This window comes from Pogoniulus pusillus, chromosome 6, assembly GCF_015220805.1.
Source record: "Pogoniulus pusillus isolate bPogPus1 chromosome 6, bPogPus1.pri, whole genome shotgun sequence".
Classification (NCBI taxonomy): Eukaryota; Metazoa; Chordata; class Aves; order Piciformes; family Lybiidae; genus Pogoniulus; species Pogoniulus pusillus.
Window position 1 is genome coordinate 46,141,228 of NC_087269.1, and position 16,681 is coordinate 46,157,908.

Below are 16,681 nucleotides of genomic sequence, written 5' to 3' on the forward strand. Positions count from 1 at the left end.
CTGAACTGCCAAAGGCTGTGTTTATTCAGAGGTTGTGTATTAATATTGTTTTTTTCTTCTTACTATGTTTTGGACTACAGATTGTTCTGCTCTAGTGATCTCCCTACTGTTGTAGCAATCCATCCATTCAATACTGTTACCAAACCCATGGGCACAGTGGCAGTTCGGGTTCTTACTGTCAGTTTATGTTGAAAACTGTGCAGTGGGAGAGGGTTGGGAAGATAGGCATTGAGCTGACTTATCTTGAATGTGGTTAAGTACAGGGAAATGTCAGCAGGTTAAGGAGGAGATATAATTTGTTAGCACTGTCAGAAATGCTAGTGAATTCTAACTGTCCAGATAGAGCCTAGCTTGGTGATCCTCGTGCAGTGTGTCACAGCAGCCTTACGTGACTCGTTATCTTGACAGGTGTGATAAACCCTTCATGTGGGCAGTCTAAGGGCAGTTTATTAAACTGGAATTTTGTTTTGATCATATGTAAAAGTCAAATGTTTACCTTTTTCTGCTTCCTTAGTTCACCAAGTGCTTCACCTAGTGGCAAGCCATTTGATAGCAGGAATAGAAACCTTGACGGTGAAGGACGAAACTTAGTTTGAATCAAGATTATTTCAGTTCTTTCATTTATTTATTACTTAGGAACTTATTTTGAGTAGATTTTCCCTTCTGGTTTTGTTTGGGTTTTTTTTGTAGAGAGCATATCTGATGTTACTGTCACATTGCAATCTCTCGTTTCATTCACGTTCATATTTATGTTCATATTCAGTGAAGTCCTGCTTGTGACCAGCATGAAAGGTTGGCCCAGGGTGCTAGACAGCCTTTAATACAAAAAAGCTGATATGTCTGATAAGAACAAAGAATGAATTATGTATTTGGTGACAAAATTCATTGGATGCTCTTTTTTCTAAGATGAAAGACAAATTAACTGATACGCTGTGTCATAACTATCATCCCTTCGCCCTGTTATATTTTAATAGAAGTATATTCAAAGAAGCACTGATTTGGAGTTTTATGTTTGAAATGAATGTTCTTGCAGCAAATGTTTCCTACTTTCAACGTTGAAGCGTTTTCAGAGATTAAAGGAAATTACTGCTGGCACGTTTCATTAATCTGGCACTGCAACAAGAGGAAATGTGGGACTAATTTAATTTCTGTGTGTTAAGAAATGTGTCAGTTTTTCCATTCTGTCTCTCCAGGGCATTTTTTTACTGCAAGGCCTGTCATGATGACATCACTGATCCCAAAAGGATTAAAAAATGTGGCTGCAAACGGCGTAAGTAATATTTCTCTCACTGCCTCTCCCTTTCATGAAGTGTTCATCTTTAAGGGGTAGCTGTACATATCTTTACATGTTTTACATGGTGCTAAGAAATGACATAGTAAGTACCACTTGCATTTCTGAAGCCCCTATGCTTTTGTTGTATTTCACACCATTCACACCTGTTTCTTCATTAAAAAGTTCATTGTGGTCCAAAGCTACCAAAATCTGAAGAATTCAATCTAGCTATATGTAGCAGTGGAGGTTTCTCAGTTAAGAACAAGGTCACAGTCAAGTTCTGCTCTCACCCATACCATGCAGAAATCCAGCAACTGCAATAGTTTTCTATAAAGAAATTTAGTGTGTCTTGTTCAACACTGTACTGTGAAAGGAAAAAACAACCCCACAACTATAATATTACATCATATAACTCTTGAAAGAAACAATTAATTTAACTGGAAGAAGGGATTATCTGGAAGAGATGAAATTTTAGTGCCTCTTACGTACGCCCTTTTAGACGATTCAATAGCTGTGATGCTGTGGTTCGTTTGGTTAAAGTCTACTCTTTCAATTGTTTGTAACATTTCATGAAGAGATAATTGAGTTTTGGAATTGTGATTAGACTTTGTATTTTTATAAATACCTAGAGGTTAGCATTTTATCTATACTTTGGAAGGACTCTTTTCAGGGACTATCAGAACCATATTTTAGCCAAAGATGTGTCTGACTTGAGTATTGGTAAAATGGATATCAAAAGGACTTAGGGATCCATCTCTCGACAAATGTCTAAATATTTATGTACATCTCCTAGTGTGCTGTCATGGCAAAGATCATTCAGTTCAAAAGTACTGATAAGGCTAACTGAAAGATTTCAGAAGAGTTTGATCACATCCATTTTACCATTATTTTGAAAAGGGAAGAACCTCTCTCTCATTTATGCATTCAGTCATAGTCTTATCACTGTGCTGTCTTAAGAGGATGGAAGAAAGTTTAAACTGGACATTCTCTGCCTTTAGAAGGTGTCTGAAATTGAAGAATTTATGAAGATGATTTTGGAAATAAAAAAACATCACATGAGTTTTACAAGAAACTCCTTTCCTACCTCTCTCTCCCTTTGTGCAACAAAGTAGTAGACCAAAGCCACTGAGGCTGCTGAGTAAGTTTTGGTAAAGCCAGTTGCAGATGCCTCAGATTGCCTGTAAGTTGCACACTCAAATATATTAAAGAGAAATATGTTACCTGTTCAATTGTGGAAAGCAACAACAACAACAAAAACCAACAAAACCCAAACAAACAAACAACACCCCCCCAAAAAAACCCTAAACCTATTTATTTTGTATTTTCTTCTCTACTGCTCCCTTGTATAGTGCATGCTTTTTACACATGCTGTATTAGGAGAGTTCCTAAATATTTCTAATTTCATTATGAGACCTGCATTTTTCATTGAAATCTTATCAGATAGGAATCAGGAATTAATACTCTAAAAGGCAAGAAACTTTCATTGTACATCAATGAGAATCAGTGTAACCTCCTCAGTACTGGGAAACCAGGGACAGAACAGTATCCTTGGAGGCAGTGAACACAATGGATACCTAATCAGCAGTAGGGCCATGGAGAGGTGAGAGAGGCAACGTCTTCTTGTAGCACAAGAAAAGGCATGGTCACATGTATCAGTCCAGTAAATTAAAGGATACTGGAAAAGTGGAGAAACAAAATGATGGAGTTAGTGAGGCAGAGGAAGGAAGCAGCTCTCATTGCTCCTACAGCGGGCACTGAAGGAAGGCACTTCTCGTTAAGGAGAGAATCCTCTGAGTCAGTTGAAAATAGAAAATACTTTCAGTGAGAGTAAAATCTTTCACTGCCTTCCCTTTGCCCTCATCTGCCCACGCCCCTCTACTTTCCTACCTGCACACACACGTGGGTACAGATTCCATGATAGCTGCCAGCTCAGTCCTGCTGAGAACAGCTTTCATTTGGGAGCGTGCTCACAACTATGAGGAATAAGACAATTGCTTCGCTTTGAAGGTTCTGTCAATGGGCAGAAAGTGTCAATGAAAAATTTCAACAGTAGTTAGGGAATTTTTGTCTCTGGAATTTTGGTGGCAGCCTTGAGATCTGTTTTATGGGGCCTGATTCTGGTGCAGTCTACTGTTCAAGTAAAACGCTAGTTTTAGCTTTCAAATCACTAATCACTTCTGAAAAGATCTTTGCTGTGCTACCCATCTGTAAGCTATGCAACTCATGGGGCTTAAAAATGCAGCCTAACCAAAACAAAGCATGAATTAAGAAAGCTCTTCCCTGCTGAATTAGGAAGCTGTCAACTGATCTGTCAACAGCTAGTACTTCAATTTGATGTTCAAAGGCTGCAAATCGTTACACATGCATGTATGTAGTCCTATATGATAAATGTATTTTAATTACCAAGTAACACAGTGTCTAGAGGCAGCTGAAAGGGGAAAATGAGCTGAAAGGTTGTATGCAAACATATTGACACATCCAGGTGAATTAGACATGAAAGAACATTTTTACATGGGAAACTTAATTATGGTGGCATTAATTAATACATCTTCCTGTGACACTTGAAAACTGCGTTCTTTAATAATGCATCTGAGGTTGCACAGTAATTTAGAGAGTGTCTGAAGATTAGCTCGTGCTTATGTGGGGTCCAAACGTGAGTATGACCTACACAGCCATTTGTCCAAACCTGTTAGGCCAAATGTTAATAATTCAGAGCAGATCAGTACTCTTCCACAAGGCTGGGGATAACTGTAACCTCGCTTTCCTTTTGCAGATTCTTTGTCATCCCTTTCTCCTTACCCATCACACTTCTTGAGTAACCTAGAGTGCTGCCATCACATTGTCTGGGGAAAAGCTGATGTGGAAATTTTATTCACAGATTGTTAATGTTTTCTGAAATGTTTCCAGTCTCCTTCCTATTCCATTGAACTGCAGCTTTTGCAACAAGGGGCCAAATACATGTGTATATTTGTATAAAGCACAGCCATGTTGGGATGAAATCTCTGAGCTGGACGACCTCCTACTCCTGTTTCTTTCATTTTGTGCAACAGCTATGGTCTAATTCTCTCTATATTTTTTCCAGTGCTTGCTGTGAGAGGTGGGGGTTGAACCCCCGAGGGGATGTCTCATATGTACATTGATTTGTTTGAAGGAATTTCTTGTAACCTATGACAATTGACAAACTTTTGATTTATTTTTCCTCTTGCTGCCTTGGAACACGGCCCCTACTATATTTTAACTGCACACTGATAGTGATCTATTGTGAGTAAAAATGGGTTCCCTGTAGCCCAGAGTGCGGTCCAACCTGTCTTTCTCTAGCAGAGAGTATTTTTGTTCAGTATTTTGGTTCTTTTCTTTCTTTATGTTGCATGTAGCAGTGACGTCATACCCACAAGTTTCTCATCGTTTACACCCGTGGACATTAGGGTGACGTTGAAGAAAATACAGCAGTTTTCCTGTCTTGCACCTTTTTGCCACCTTTTTCCCACAACTTTATTTTTCAATCCCAACTTCCAAGTGAGATCTTGGCAGTAGTTATTTCCTTCAAATTGCTCCAGAGGTATCTGGAGAGTTTATAGGGTATCAGTCAGGCTGGGACAATTACCACTGTAGCACTGTTTGCCAGTTAAGTGTCAGATCCGTCTTCAGGTACTTTTTTGTACTGTGTCTGTTCCATTGCATAGCTGACACAAAGAGCAGCACAGCAGGCTTTTACTGCCCTTCTCTGACTCCTTTCTCCTCACAGGCGAAAAAGGGAGATTAGGGGGCAGCCAGACAGAGTTAGATTTGTGTGTATAAACCTACCGATATTTCCAACACAAAACAAGCTGCAGTGATTGTTTTCCTCAGCTTACTGGCTTTGAAATTTATCACATGAGTAGAACCACACTCACTTTTCAGTACCTACATGGTAACATTTTACATTAGTAGTATTATTATTATGTGTAGGATATGAACTTTATAGACCACTTCATATCAATCTAAGTCATACAACTTTAAAGCGTACAGAATCTATGAAGGCTCTTGTCAGGCCCTTGGTGTGTACAGTCATGATAATTTAAATTAAAAGAGCATTTGGGACATGGAAAGAACTTTCTGCTTAGAAATACAAGCACTGCAGAGACGTGTACTAGTTGTAAGGCAGTGCTGGTATTATGTGGGCTTGTTCTTTCAAACAGCAAGAGGGATCAGATGTTTCATAGCTGCAGTGAGGCATTACTGTACCAGACTGAGGCTGCTGAGCATACCATGTATCTGCAGCTCTTCTAAATAAGTGAAGCTATGACACTTTCCCAGTATTGCACCAGATACTCTCAGTTTATGATTCATTACCATTATTTACTATTTAACTTAATTGTGGTGTCTGCAAGCTGCCCTAAAGGAGTGCGACACTCTTGTAGTAGAAAGGATACAGAGAAGGAAGAGGAATGTCTCCAAAAGATCTGGTTTCAGACAATGGAATGACACAGCAGGAGCACAGGACAGCACAGAAAGGGAGGTTGTGAAACAAGTCAACACGATAATACTCAATGCCAAGTAATAATCCCGAAAGAAACTCATTTCCATGGATAAAATGAGGAATTGCATTGAGTTGGAGGGAAAATGCTAGAACCAATTTGGATTTATTTGAGGTAATGTATTTTTTGAAAAATACATTTCTATGCCAAGGTCTTTCTGGTACAGAGAAATCAGTTTAAATAATAATACATAAGCAAATAAGATCTCTTCATTCTAAAAGAGTACAAGAAAAGAAAAGACCATATAGTTGGACATGGTGCTTTTGGGGTTTTTTCCATTTCCCCAATAGCTTCAGTTTGTTCAGAAGTACAGTTAGCTTTCATAGTACACTGGCTGAGAGTCTTCTTTAAGGTAACGAAGGAAAGGTCATGATCAGATTTGAAAATGACAATGAATTGGTCTATAAATTCGCCCTTGCTTCGAAACTTGTGAGTCATTCTTACAGCTACCAAAATAGTGCAGAATGTTCACTCAGGTCACCTGCTGTTTGTACAGTTTTGACAGAGGACTCTGTGAATTCCAGCAAAAGAAGCAACAAATTGCCTTTGACTGAAAGAACTGCAGGGCAGTGAACAAACTGTCTTTATGGTCTTGAAGTTGTTCTGCTTTGCCAGCTGTGTCAAGAGAAAACAAATTCTCACAAACAGTTTGAGATACGCTGCTGTATTTTTCAGGAGACCGGAACCATGGAAAGTCCTTTCAGTGTTTCAGTCTCATGATGCAAACCAGCATTGCTATAAGGCGATCAGATCAGTCTAGTCGTCCTTTAATGCTGCTGTTTTACTTACAGTGTGGATCATGAGAACCTGAGGAATTGAAATGACACTGTAGGCATTTCAATTCTTAAGTGAGGTGAGACCTTTTTCTGCCTTCTGCTGGTCTGGAAACCTCAGCTCATGTTCTTCACCAGCTGTTATCTCGTAGACAGCCACTAGATGTCCTCGTAGATCTACTCATTGTTGAGGTCACAAGAGCTGCCGTAGAGCTGAGTGGAGGAGGAAGATTGAGGAGACTCTGGTTTCAAAAACCAACCCCCCCCCCACGACAACAGCAACAAAACCCCAGCAAAGATGAAGGGATGCTTTGTAATGCTTGCTTTTAAAGAAGGAGCTGTGCCTTGACGTCCTAGGTATTGAACCATCTACAGTTTCCTTGGCTTATTTTTGCAGCTGGAAATCTTTCCAAGTGCTGTTTCTGAACTCTAAGTAACACCTCAGATCCAGACAATCTAGAAATTTTTACTGAATTTTTGGAGCTTTTGCTATGGGAAAGTTTTTCTAGTTTAGACATCTAAAGCTCATTCCTTCCTTATTAGAATAAGGGAAGGCCTGGGACAACTTTTGGCCAGAAATGCCTTCTTTTGTCAGTAGATGAAGTAGTCTCATTTCCTTGGCCATGATAATTCCCCATGATATTTTTACTAATTCGTTTTATAGATGCTGTGGGATTGTCATCATACTGAGTAGAAGGATCTGTTCTCCCTTTCCATCCACTTATTATTCAGTTGAAAATAGGGAAGTCATTTCCTTTATGTCCCTACTTGCACATAACAGTTCTCTTCAACATCCATAACATTTCTATGAGTAGAAATGAGTTGATCTTTAGGCAGGTGCTACAGGTGTCAAATGAACGTAACACCCACCCAGAGGTTGTTCTTAAGGTCCCTCTGTCTCTCTGCTGATTTGTGTTTCCCATCAGTGTTTTTGGAGGTTGTATAGGAAATCATGTATGTGTGGCTGTACCATTTAAACTCATCGCTGTCTGTCTGATCTTGTCACTACTCATCCCTACTAACAATCCATTGTTCTGTTTTATTGGAAAGAAAATGAGTATTGTATTTGGTATGAATGTAACAATGACTGTGTAAAAGGAATGAAGAGTTGCAGCATGATTTCTTTCTAAGATGTATTGCTCTGATATGCAGTTGCTTATATACTGGTTGAAACCCTTATTGCCAGTCATTTCTGCTACTTATATTTCCAGGTTCAAGCCTGTTTTCTGCATGTTGGTTGTGTGAAATACTGAAATGATGCATGATCTCTGTAACAACTGATAATAATAGTTAAAAACAGTCCCTGAAAGGGCATTGCTTTTGAGAGGCACCGCAGAGTCCTTTCCCTGTTGAGCAGAAGGGCTTAAATTTCCCACTTCATTGGTTTAAGTCTCTTGACAATGGTACAAAAACTTTTCTTTCCCAACTGTCTTTGTCCTTAAGGATGATTAATTCTCATAAATGTGTCCTAACCCTGTTATTGACTGTTTACAAGATATGGCTGCAAGTGAACAAAAGCCAGGGACTGTTACTAACCAGTGACCTAGCAGTTGAGAAGTTCTGAGCAGTGTGTTTTGCTACAGCATTTGGTTATACAAAGTCCTTCAAAACAGCTATAATTAGAAGAAAATGGGCCTGCCTTTTACCTCATCTATTGTCAGTATGTCTCAAAGATGCCTTTCTTTCTTTCTTTCTTTCTTTCTTTCTCTCAAGTGAAAATAATGAAATAGGCACAATGGAAAGACTTTCACTTTTTTAGTAACATATTTAATTGTTCTTTTCCTGCCCAACTTTTCAATTTTAAAGAATGTATTGGAAAGAATTAGACAGAGGGAAACCGTAGGAAAACAAATGCTGTTTTGAATTTTCTCTGTACTTGGAATGTTTATGCATCAAAAGCTGCAGTGGAAACCTTCTTAATAAAAGCCAAGCTCTGAGGAATGGTGTACAATGCAATGAACAAGCCTGGTGCTGCATGATGACTTTCTGAACAGCTGTAAGATAACTCCTCTAGGATGCCAAAAGAACCTGGCATTAGTCATGTGGGCAAAGTTGTAGAGGAATGGAGTCGCTGCTGAAGAGATCACTCATTCATCTCCCTCAATGCCTGTTTTCCACTATCATAATGTTACCCTTGCTTGACAAGTACACTGTATGGCAAGTCATCAAGGCCTTAGAACAGGACTTGACCCATTTGAGTGATTTCAGTCCCTCTTCTCAGGTGACTGTGGCATTAACTGGGAAAAAAATAAGAGAAATGATTTTGAACTGAATGCTATTACCACAAGGCAAATATGCCATCCTAAATGGGAAGTACAGGCCAGAGAAACAGTACCTTGTTTCTGCATTCCCTTGAAAGTTTTGCTTTTGCCTGTCCGTGTTCTGTTTTGTTTTTAGTACAATTGAGTCAGTTCAGTCTAAGCCATTACCAAAAGTGTTGGTTCAGTGCAACAAGTGAAACGATCTCAGTGGCCTTTGCGTTTCCTCGACCTGAAACGTACCTCTGATTTAGGTACCAAATTGGCCAGTGGCAATGACACAGACATTTCTAAAATGGGGTGAGACATCCTTCTAGAAAGACGTGACAAGAGCCTTTGGATGACTGAGGGTACAAATGTTCTAGTCTAGCTTGTCAGTTCTGTGGGAATTAGCCCCCATTTGGACGTTCAGCTACGTGGTTCTCGATTTGCCTTTCAGTGCAGAGCAGAAAACATGCCAGTGATTGGTTCAGTGTGTTTCAGTGGACCAATGTCTGTGTGCTTTTGGTGATGCCTTATTTGTGAACTGATTTTAATGTCAAGCATATTTACCATTACTAGTTATGTCTCTCATATGGACAAACTCTGGTACTTGGTCAAGACTCAATTTGAATTCCCGAAGATCTATTTCAAACGAAGTAAATTTTTCCAGAGGGTTTTACAAACCTCTTGTATCTCTTTTAGTGATGTGTAATTGGTTGCAAGAAAAGTGTTCCCTGGCACAGTTTAATCTGGAGCAATTATTAGTGTAAATAGATATTTTTATATATGTATATATACATATGTATGTGTAAAATGTATATGTGTGTGTGGATGTGTGTATATCAGAATACATGTGTGTTTTCGTGTGTGTATACATACATGCATACATACATATATATATATATATGTATATATATACATTAAAGTCTTTATTTTTCACAGGACAGACCAAAAATATCTTAATTAATTAGCAACTTGAGATGTTTGTTTTCATTTTAGCCCAGTAATATTAATTGTGCCAAGGGAAAACAAATATTCTTAGAATTTTCTCAGTTTGCTGTGTTCTTTTTTTGATCCAAATACTTGACTATAAACAGTAATTCTCACCCATGTCTGTGGTCACCCTGTAAGACTGAACGTAAAGAAAGAGTAATTTATCTTTTGCCCTACTTTTAATGTACAGCCAAAGTGTTATCAGTAATTTCATTGCATTTTTTTTTCCTGGGTCAAGACTGTTAACATGAACTAAGGCCTGTATTAAATCCCTTAAATTACCTTCCAGCTGCCTTGTTATATATATAACCTTGCCATTAACCTGCTGCTCTTCCTCTCCTCCCATCCAACACATGGTTATAGCCAAGATGTCCATCTACAAGAGAATGAAACTGGCATGTTGTTTTGATTGCGGACGCTGTGAGCGTGACTGCTCTTGCATGTCAGGCAATGTACATAGTAACATGGACACCCTTGAGAGAGCCTTCCCACTTTCTTCTGTCTCTGTTAATGATTGCTCCACCAGTTTACGTGCCTGTAAGTTTTACACCAACACATGCTGTTCCATGTCTGTGATGTCTGTGGTATCATCCCTGTCTTGTGTCGTACATTGTAATTCTGTGAGTTTTACTGGGCTGATGCTTTTCTGACAAGCCAACCCCAAATTTCAGTCCAGCTCTGTATGTATATTTCTGGTTTAGTTGATTTTTTTTTATACCAAAACCATGTAACCCATTATTTTGCTTTGTATGCTCTTTATGAAGCATGCTCTTGCAATAGCACACAAGAACTTTTAGGTGTGTGGTTTGGTGACGTTAATTCAATTCATACAGTATGAGTTGTCACTAGTTAATAATAAGCGCTGCAGCAGACAGACTGGCCTATATCTACATCTGTGACTGGTGCCAAGCAGGCAGCTTTAACAGTTCTGCCACTAGAGCAGCATTCAGTAGGCAGCAAGCATGCAGGATACAAGTGAGTAACTGAACTGTAGCAGCTGGAGTTCTGTTCTATACCTCTACCATTATCTTTATTTTTGTTTGTAGTATTCTCTATGAAGCAGGAACTTCCACCTGATACTGCAACCACAAACAGTAGAAATGGTTGTACTTTGTGCCGTTTTAGAAGGACTGGCCTGATGTAGACTTCCTGTACTCAGCACTGGTCAGGCCACACCATGAGTGCTGTGTCCAGTTCTGGGTTCCTCAGTTCAAGAGAGATGTTGAGGTGCTGGAAGGTGTCCAGAGAAGGGCAACAAAGCTGGTGAGGGGCCTGGAACACAAACCCTATGAGGAGAGGCTGAGGAAGCTGGGGGTGTTTAGCCTGGAGAAGAGGAGGCTCAGGGCTGACCTCATTGCTGTGTCCAACTACCTGAAGGGAGGCTGTAGCCAGGTGGGGTTGGTCTCTTCTGCCAGGCAACCAGCAACAGAACAAGGGAACACAGTCTCAAGTTGTGCCGGAGGAAGTCTAGGCTGGATGTTAGGAGGAAGTTGTTGGCAGAGAGAGTGATTGGCATTGGAATGGGCTGCCCAGGGAGGTGGTAGAGTCACCATCCCTGGAGGTGTTCAAAAAAAGCCTGGCTGAGGCACTTAGTGCCGTGGTCTGGTTGAGTGGCTCGGGCTGGGTACTAGGTTGGACTGGATGCTCTTGGAGGTCTCTTCCAACCTGGTTGATTCTATGATTCCTGATGCAGACCTTTTGAAATTAACTGGAGAATCTGTTCCATAGGACAGTATCATTCTGGAATATGCCCCAGAACCTCCTTAGAAAGAAGGGAGAAGACAGAGAACTTACAACAGTGCTACATAGCTGTTAATTCTTTGGGTTTCCAAAGCTTGTGTTGTCAGTGTGGTGTCAACAATTGAGGAAGATTGTTTAAAGAGACAGTGATATAAATATTTTTTCTTCACTTTCTGATCCTCTTTAGACATTCATAACAGGCAGAAGTAGAACTTGTCAGGAGAATTATTTTCCTTTCCCTCCTCAAATGGTACAGGAAAACTCTTAGAGTTGTTCTGATTTGTTTCTAAGTTTGGATCAGGAAGCATGTCCGCTTCACACTGCAAGTCATCACAGATGAAAATGCCTTCCACTGCTCAGAGTATAATGTAGCTAGCAGAGGATGCATCTGGTTGCCTTTTGATACCATATGTGTGTTGTAGTGTACTTTTGAAACAGTGAATGACTTCTGACATTTGAACTATTTTTCCGCCTATAAATCTGGAGCATTTAACAATACCAAGTTTTTTGTCTGAAGAGTGTGTCAGTCAAATGTTACCAAAAAAATAGATCAGAATTTCTTAGAGATTTTTACCAGAAATCTTCTCTCAGTGTATGCATATGAGCACTCTGATTGTCCTTGGTTTTATCTACTTCACTGTAACTCACTGTTTTAGGGGAGAGTGCCCTCAGTTTGAAGTCCTCTTCTAAGTTAGAGGAGCTTTTATGCTTTAAAGATTAAATACTAAAGTGTAGCCTTTGTCAGAGTAAAACGTAGCAAAGTTTATGTTGTTAAGAAAAGTGGAAAAGAAATGTTCCTGGATTGAGAATTGCTGCAGACAGTGTCACTTACACGGCCTAACAGCCTCAGTAACACAGTGCCTGGTATAGCTTCCATACAGTGACCGTTACAGAGAGTATGTCTTTGGATCCTGGTGCTGGTGTTAACAGCAACCAGAGCAGGCTAAATGAGTAAGCCCCTTAAAAGTGGGTAAAATTTCTGCTGTCAACACTTCTTGGCAAGGAAAGAAAAAACGTAATTTGTAGATTTACCATAACTTTCAAGTTCACTTAAGACTCTACAGAGGCATATAAAGTAAACGCTTGTGCTTGTGTTGCCTGCTGAGCCAAAAACCTCCACAGTAGTGATATTATTTCCACCAAAACCAATCTTTTTGGGAAACACATTAGATCCATGTTGTATTTTGAAGGATAAGTGATATTGACAGCTTTGTGGAATGTTAGCATCCTATCTTTCAAAGGCCTTTTCCCCCTTTCATCACTCTATCAACTCAAAAGGGATCTCACTCTTCCCCTTGTGAGACTAGTCACCTTTGTTAGTAATAAGTACAAAAATCAATACCAATTCACACTCTGTGCAAAGCAGCATAAGCCTTTCTTTTCCAATTAATGCATATAGACACAGGCAAGGTTTTGCTGGCGGGGCTTCAATAGCAGTCAGCGTGTTTTCTTTGCGGTGCAGAGGGGTCGCCTGATGCCCATCTTGACAGAGCTAGTTAACTCCAGGAGTAGTGGCAAGAGTCAGCTTTTCATTAAATATGAGCAGATGTGAAATGTAGAGTGTTTGACAATTAGAAATGGCAGCAGCAGGGCCCCAGAATCAAAGTGAGGTCAGATTGGTGGATCAGATTACCTCTCTTACATTCTTTAGTTGTTCTGAAAATCATTTTAAATTAGTGTCAGTGGAGCCATGATGGGTTTTGCCCTTTGTCTTTTATGCTAGGACTGTATTGTTTCCCCAGACACTCATTAAAGGTCATTATACTATTACAGGGCTTGCTTTGGTCGTGGTGCCCCAGTTGCGTTGGTTTGCTTCTGCAATTGCTTAATGCATTTCTTTCTTTCTTCTTCCTTTTTTCCCCCTTTTTGTTATAAAAGTAGGCTTTTTTTTTTTTCCCCAAGGTAAATAAAATCACAAACCATTGTGTGAAACTTCCTGAAACAATCAGTAGCTTCTGTAAGAATGAATGCTGTTTGTAGGAATCTGATGGGGAGTGGGTGATATAAATTTACATGTTTAATGGTGCACACAGGATTTAGTGTACTAATTGTGTAGTCTGTAGAGAAAGTAACAGTGGAGTGCATTTTTCACTGTGAGTGAGTTCCTCTGTTATTATATTGTTGCCTGTACTTCCAGCAAATGGAAATCATCTTTTGATTTAATACAAGCATATTAAGATAGCTTTTGAGTTTATAGGCTGTTGTCTGACAAAAAAAAAAAAGGATATGATCTTTCTAGGTGCAAGGAAATAGAATTTAAATTCTTTTGTGGGTCTGATTTTTTTCAGGTTGAACTGTTTTTGCTAGATTGATACATGAATAGGAGTCAAACAGTGCAAGTGTTTTTTGCCCTTGAGACTGAAGCAGATTATAATGAAGAGGGGCACTTAGCCACTGAAAAAACTGGGGTGATGTTCAGTGCAATTCTGTTCCTAATAAGTGTGATGTTTCTGCTTAGGTCTATTCCAAATCTTAGGGATTGCCATGCAAATGATTAATTGATACAGACAGAATCTTAACCTGAACCACGTCATTTCTTTGTTTCTTTATCACCGTATGCCTGTGCTTCTCAGGAACAGCAAAAGCTCACATTCCAAGGGAGAACTGTGCCCATTGCCATGGGAATCTACACCTCCCAGGACATTCTTGATACTAGACCCAGGCATTTCTAATTCAGCCTGTGAGAAAACATGTTTTGGCATGCTCTGGTAGTCTGTGTGAAGGCTGACATTGGTGAGTGTGAGGAATCTCCAGGGACCCTACATTTTGTAGCTTTCTTTTGGATAGAATATGGCCATATAGATGTGGAAATGCAAGAGCAGCATAAAAGCAAAACAAGCCTCCCAAACCAGGCTGTTCCTTTTCAGATGATAGAATGGTAAATGTGAGGCAATCCGATTCATTGCTCATGACTAGAAAATATCAGTAATGAAACAGATGTCTTTTCCTATGAGTTTTGTGATGCAACAGGTACCACTGGGCTGATGAAAGGGAGCTCTGGCCTATCTGCAGTGTCTGTAACAAGGAGTTGAACTCTCACATCAGCATGGGATAGAGGCGCTGCTAAGTTCAGCAGAACATCTGAAGAATTAGGAAGGTGGGAGAAGCAGAAGTCTGCCTGTAGTTCCTGTAGGCCTTTACATTGAGTAGTGATTCCTACCTGAGTCACAGAGACTAGTGAGTGGTTTGCTTTGATGGGGACAAGCTAGAAGAGATGCTGGCTGCATCCTGTGGAGTGAATTTAGCAGAGGGTCTTATGCAAGGTGACATGGAAATTATGTTTGCATTTTTAGTTCCTGAGTGTGGCTGGTTGTCATGAAACTCACCATGACAGTTCCTTACCACCAGGCAGCAGATTCTTCCTGTTACCTCCTTGGTGTGGGACAGATGCTAGCCGGTTAGGTCTCCTCCTCTGCTGTTTCCAAGCTATTTCAAGCGACAGATGCCAGAGCTGGCTCGGTTTCAGCTTGAGCATTTCTGTCATAGTCCTGCCTTGAGCCCAAATTCTGACCTTTACTATATGAAATAAAGTATTTATGAACAAGCAGTGGCTTGATCCAGAGCCGGCTTAGAGCAAATGTCAAGTGTCAAGTCAGTCTTCTGCTTCGTTATACCACTGGCATTAGGAACCTGGATTAGACCCTAGACTACAGCACTGACTGCCTTAGGCTTTATGAGTCTGGAGAGACATAACTTATTAACAAAGACTTATTAAATTTTTATCAGTTTTATAACACAATGTAAATGCCTTCTATGAATCTACATTGTATTCATTATCATTTAAAACGTTAATTAACTCAAAGTTGCATTTAATTCAGTTCTAAATGTGCCTTTGGGAGGAAGCTTTTAAAAACAGCTGCAGGATCGAGAAGCTCATTGATGCTGGGAAGTTGTTAGCACCACTTTTCAGGATAGGTCCCCGAAGCTGATAGCTGTTTTGAGTCTTAGCTAATTTGTGTTGATGTTATTGGGCAAGGTCTCAAATTAATACTGAACCAACAACAGCAGAAAGCTATCAGCTCATACACTTTGATGTGTAGTTCATGTTCTTTTCAGACTGCTTCCAAATTAAAATGAATAGTTAATTCATAAAGCATGTACTTCTCATACTCTTGTATTAGAACACTTCTTCTCATTTGATATCCTTATTGGTTGGCTCCTGTTTTAATTTAGGGAAGAATAGGTTCACTGGCTGGGACTATTTCTCCTTCCCATTCATAAAAAAGAAGTCCTCTGGCCTATGTCTTCTGCATTTTGTGTGATCTGAAGTTATTGGAATGTATAGAAGGAGATTCTTACCAAAATATATACCAGTCCACAACATAGTATCAACATATAAAGTAGAATACAGTTTATTATTTTACAAATAGATTAAAAGCCCTGCAAAGCAAATTAAAATGTGCTCAGCTTGTTATGAACAGGACTGCTCCTGTTTGTCACAGGATGGCAGGGGGTTGGAAGGGACCCAAGGAGATCATCGAGGCAAACCCCCCTGCCAGAGCAGGACCACACAGTCTAGCTCAGGTCACAGAGGAACCCATCCAGACAGGCCTTGAAAGTGTCCAGAGTAGGAGACTCCACAACCTCTCTGGGGAGCCTGTGCCAGTGCTCTGTGATCCTTGCAGTAAAGAAGTTCCCCCTTGTCTTGAGCAGAACCTCTTTGGCTGCAACTTACATCCATTGCTCCGTGTCCTATCCCAGGGAGCAAGTGAGAAGAGCCTGTCCATCCATCCTCTCCTGACACCCAACCCTCGGATAGTTATAGACATTTATTAAATGCCCTCTCAGTCTTCTCTTTTTTGCAGACTAAGCAGCCCCATGTCCCTCAGCCTCTCCTCATAAGGCATGTGCTCCAATTCCCTAATCATCCTTGTAGCCCTCCACTGGACCTTCTCCAGCAGATGCTTTTTTGTTTCATTTTGGTATAAAAACAGCAGAATGAAGGAAAAAATCAAGCAGTGTTTCCACCATCCAATTATTCCTTTGAGATCCCTAGTGTATTTCATATATGCATAGGTTTAATCAGGTAAATAGTCACTTAAGCTACAGTGTGACCACTAATGTCATGTTAGTTGTGTCAGGGGAGGTTTAGGTTGGATGTTCAGAGAAAGTTCTTTACTGAGTAGGTGGTCAGGCACTGGAACA

At 40.0% G+C, this 16,681-nt stretch overlaps 1 protein-coding gene across 30 annotated transcripts in view; it reads left to right on the plus strand.

The window, feature by feature from the left end:
* Positions 1 to 16,681, plus strand: part of KCNMA1 (potassium calcium-activated channel subfamily M alpha 1) — a 416,512-nt gene that overhangs the window by 302,944 nt on the left and 96,887 nt on the right. For 16 of the 30 annotated variants that reach the window (XM_064145471.1, XM_064145472.1, XM_064145474.1 and 13 more), the window contains 2 exons: positions 1,194 to 1,270; positions 10,160 to 10,333. In XM_064145471.1, the coding sequence (XP_064001541.1) occupies positions 1,194 to 1,270; positions 10,160 to 10,333 (251 nt within the window). The remainder of the gene's footprint in view (positions 1 to 1,193; positions 1,271 to 10,159; positions 10,334 to 16,681) is intronic. The other 14 variants (XM_064145479.1, XM_064145487.1, XM_064145480.1 and 11 more) reach the window with 1 other exon arrangement.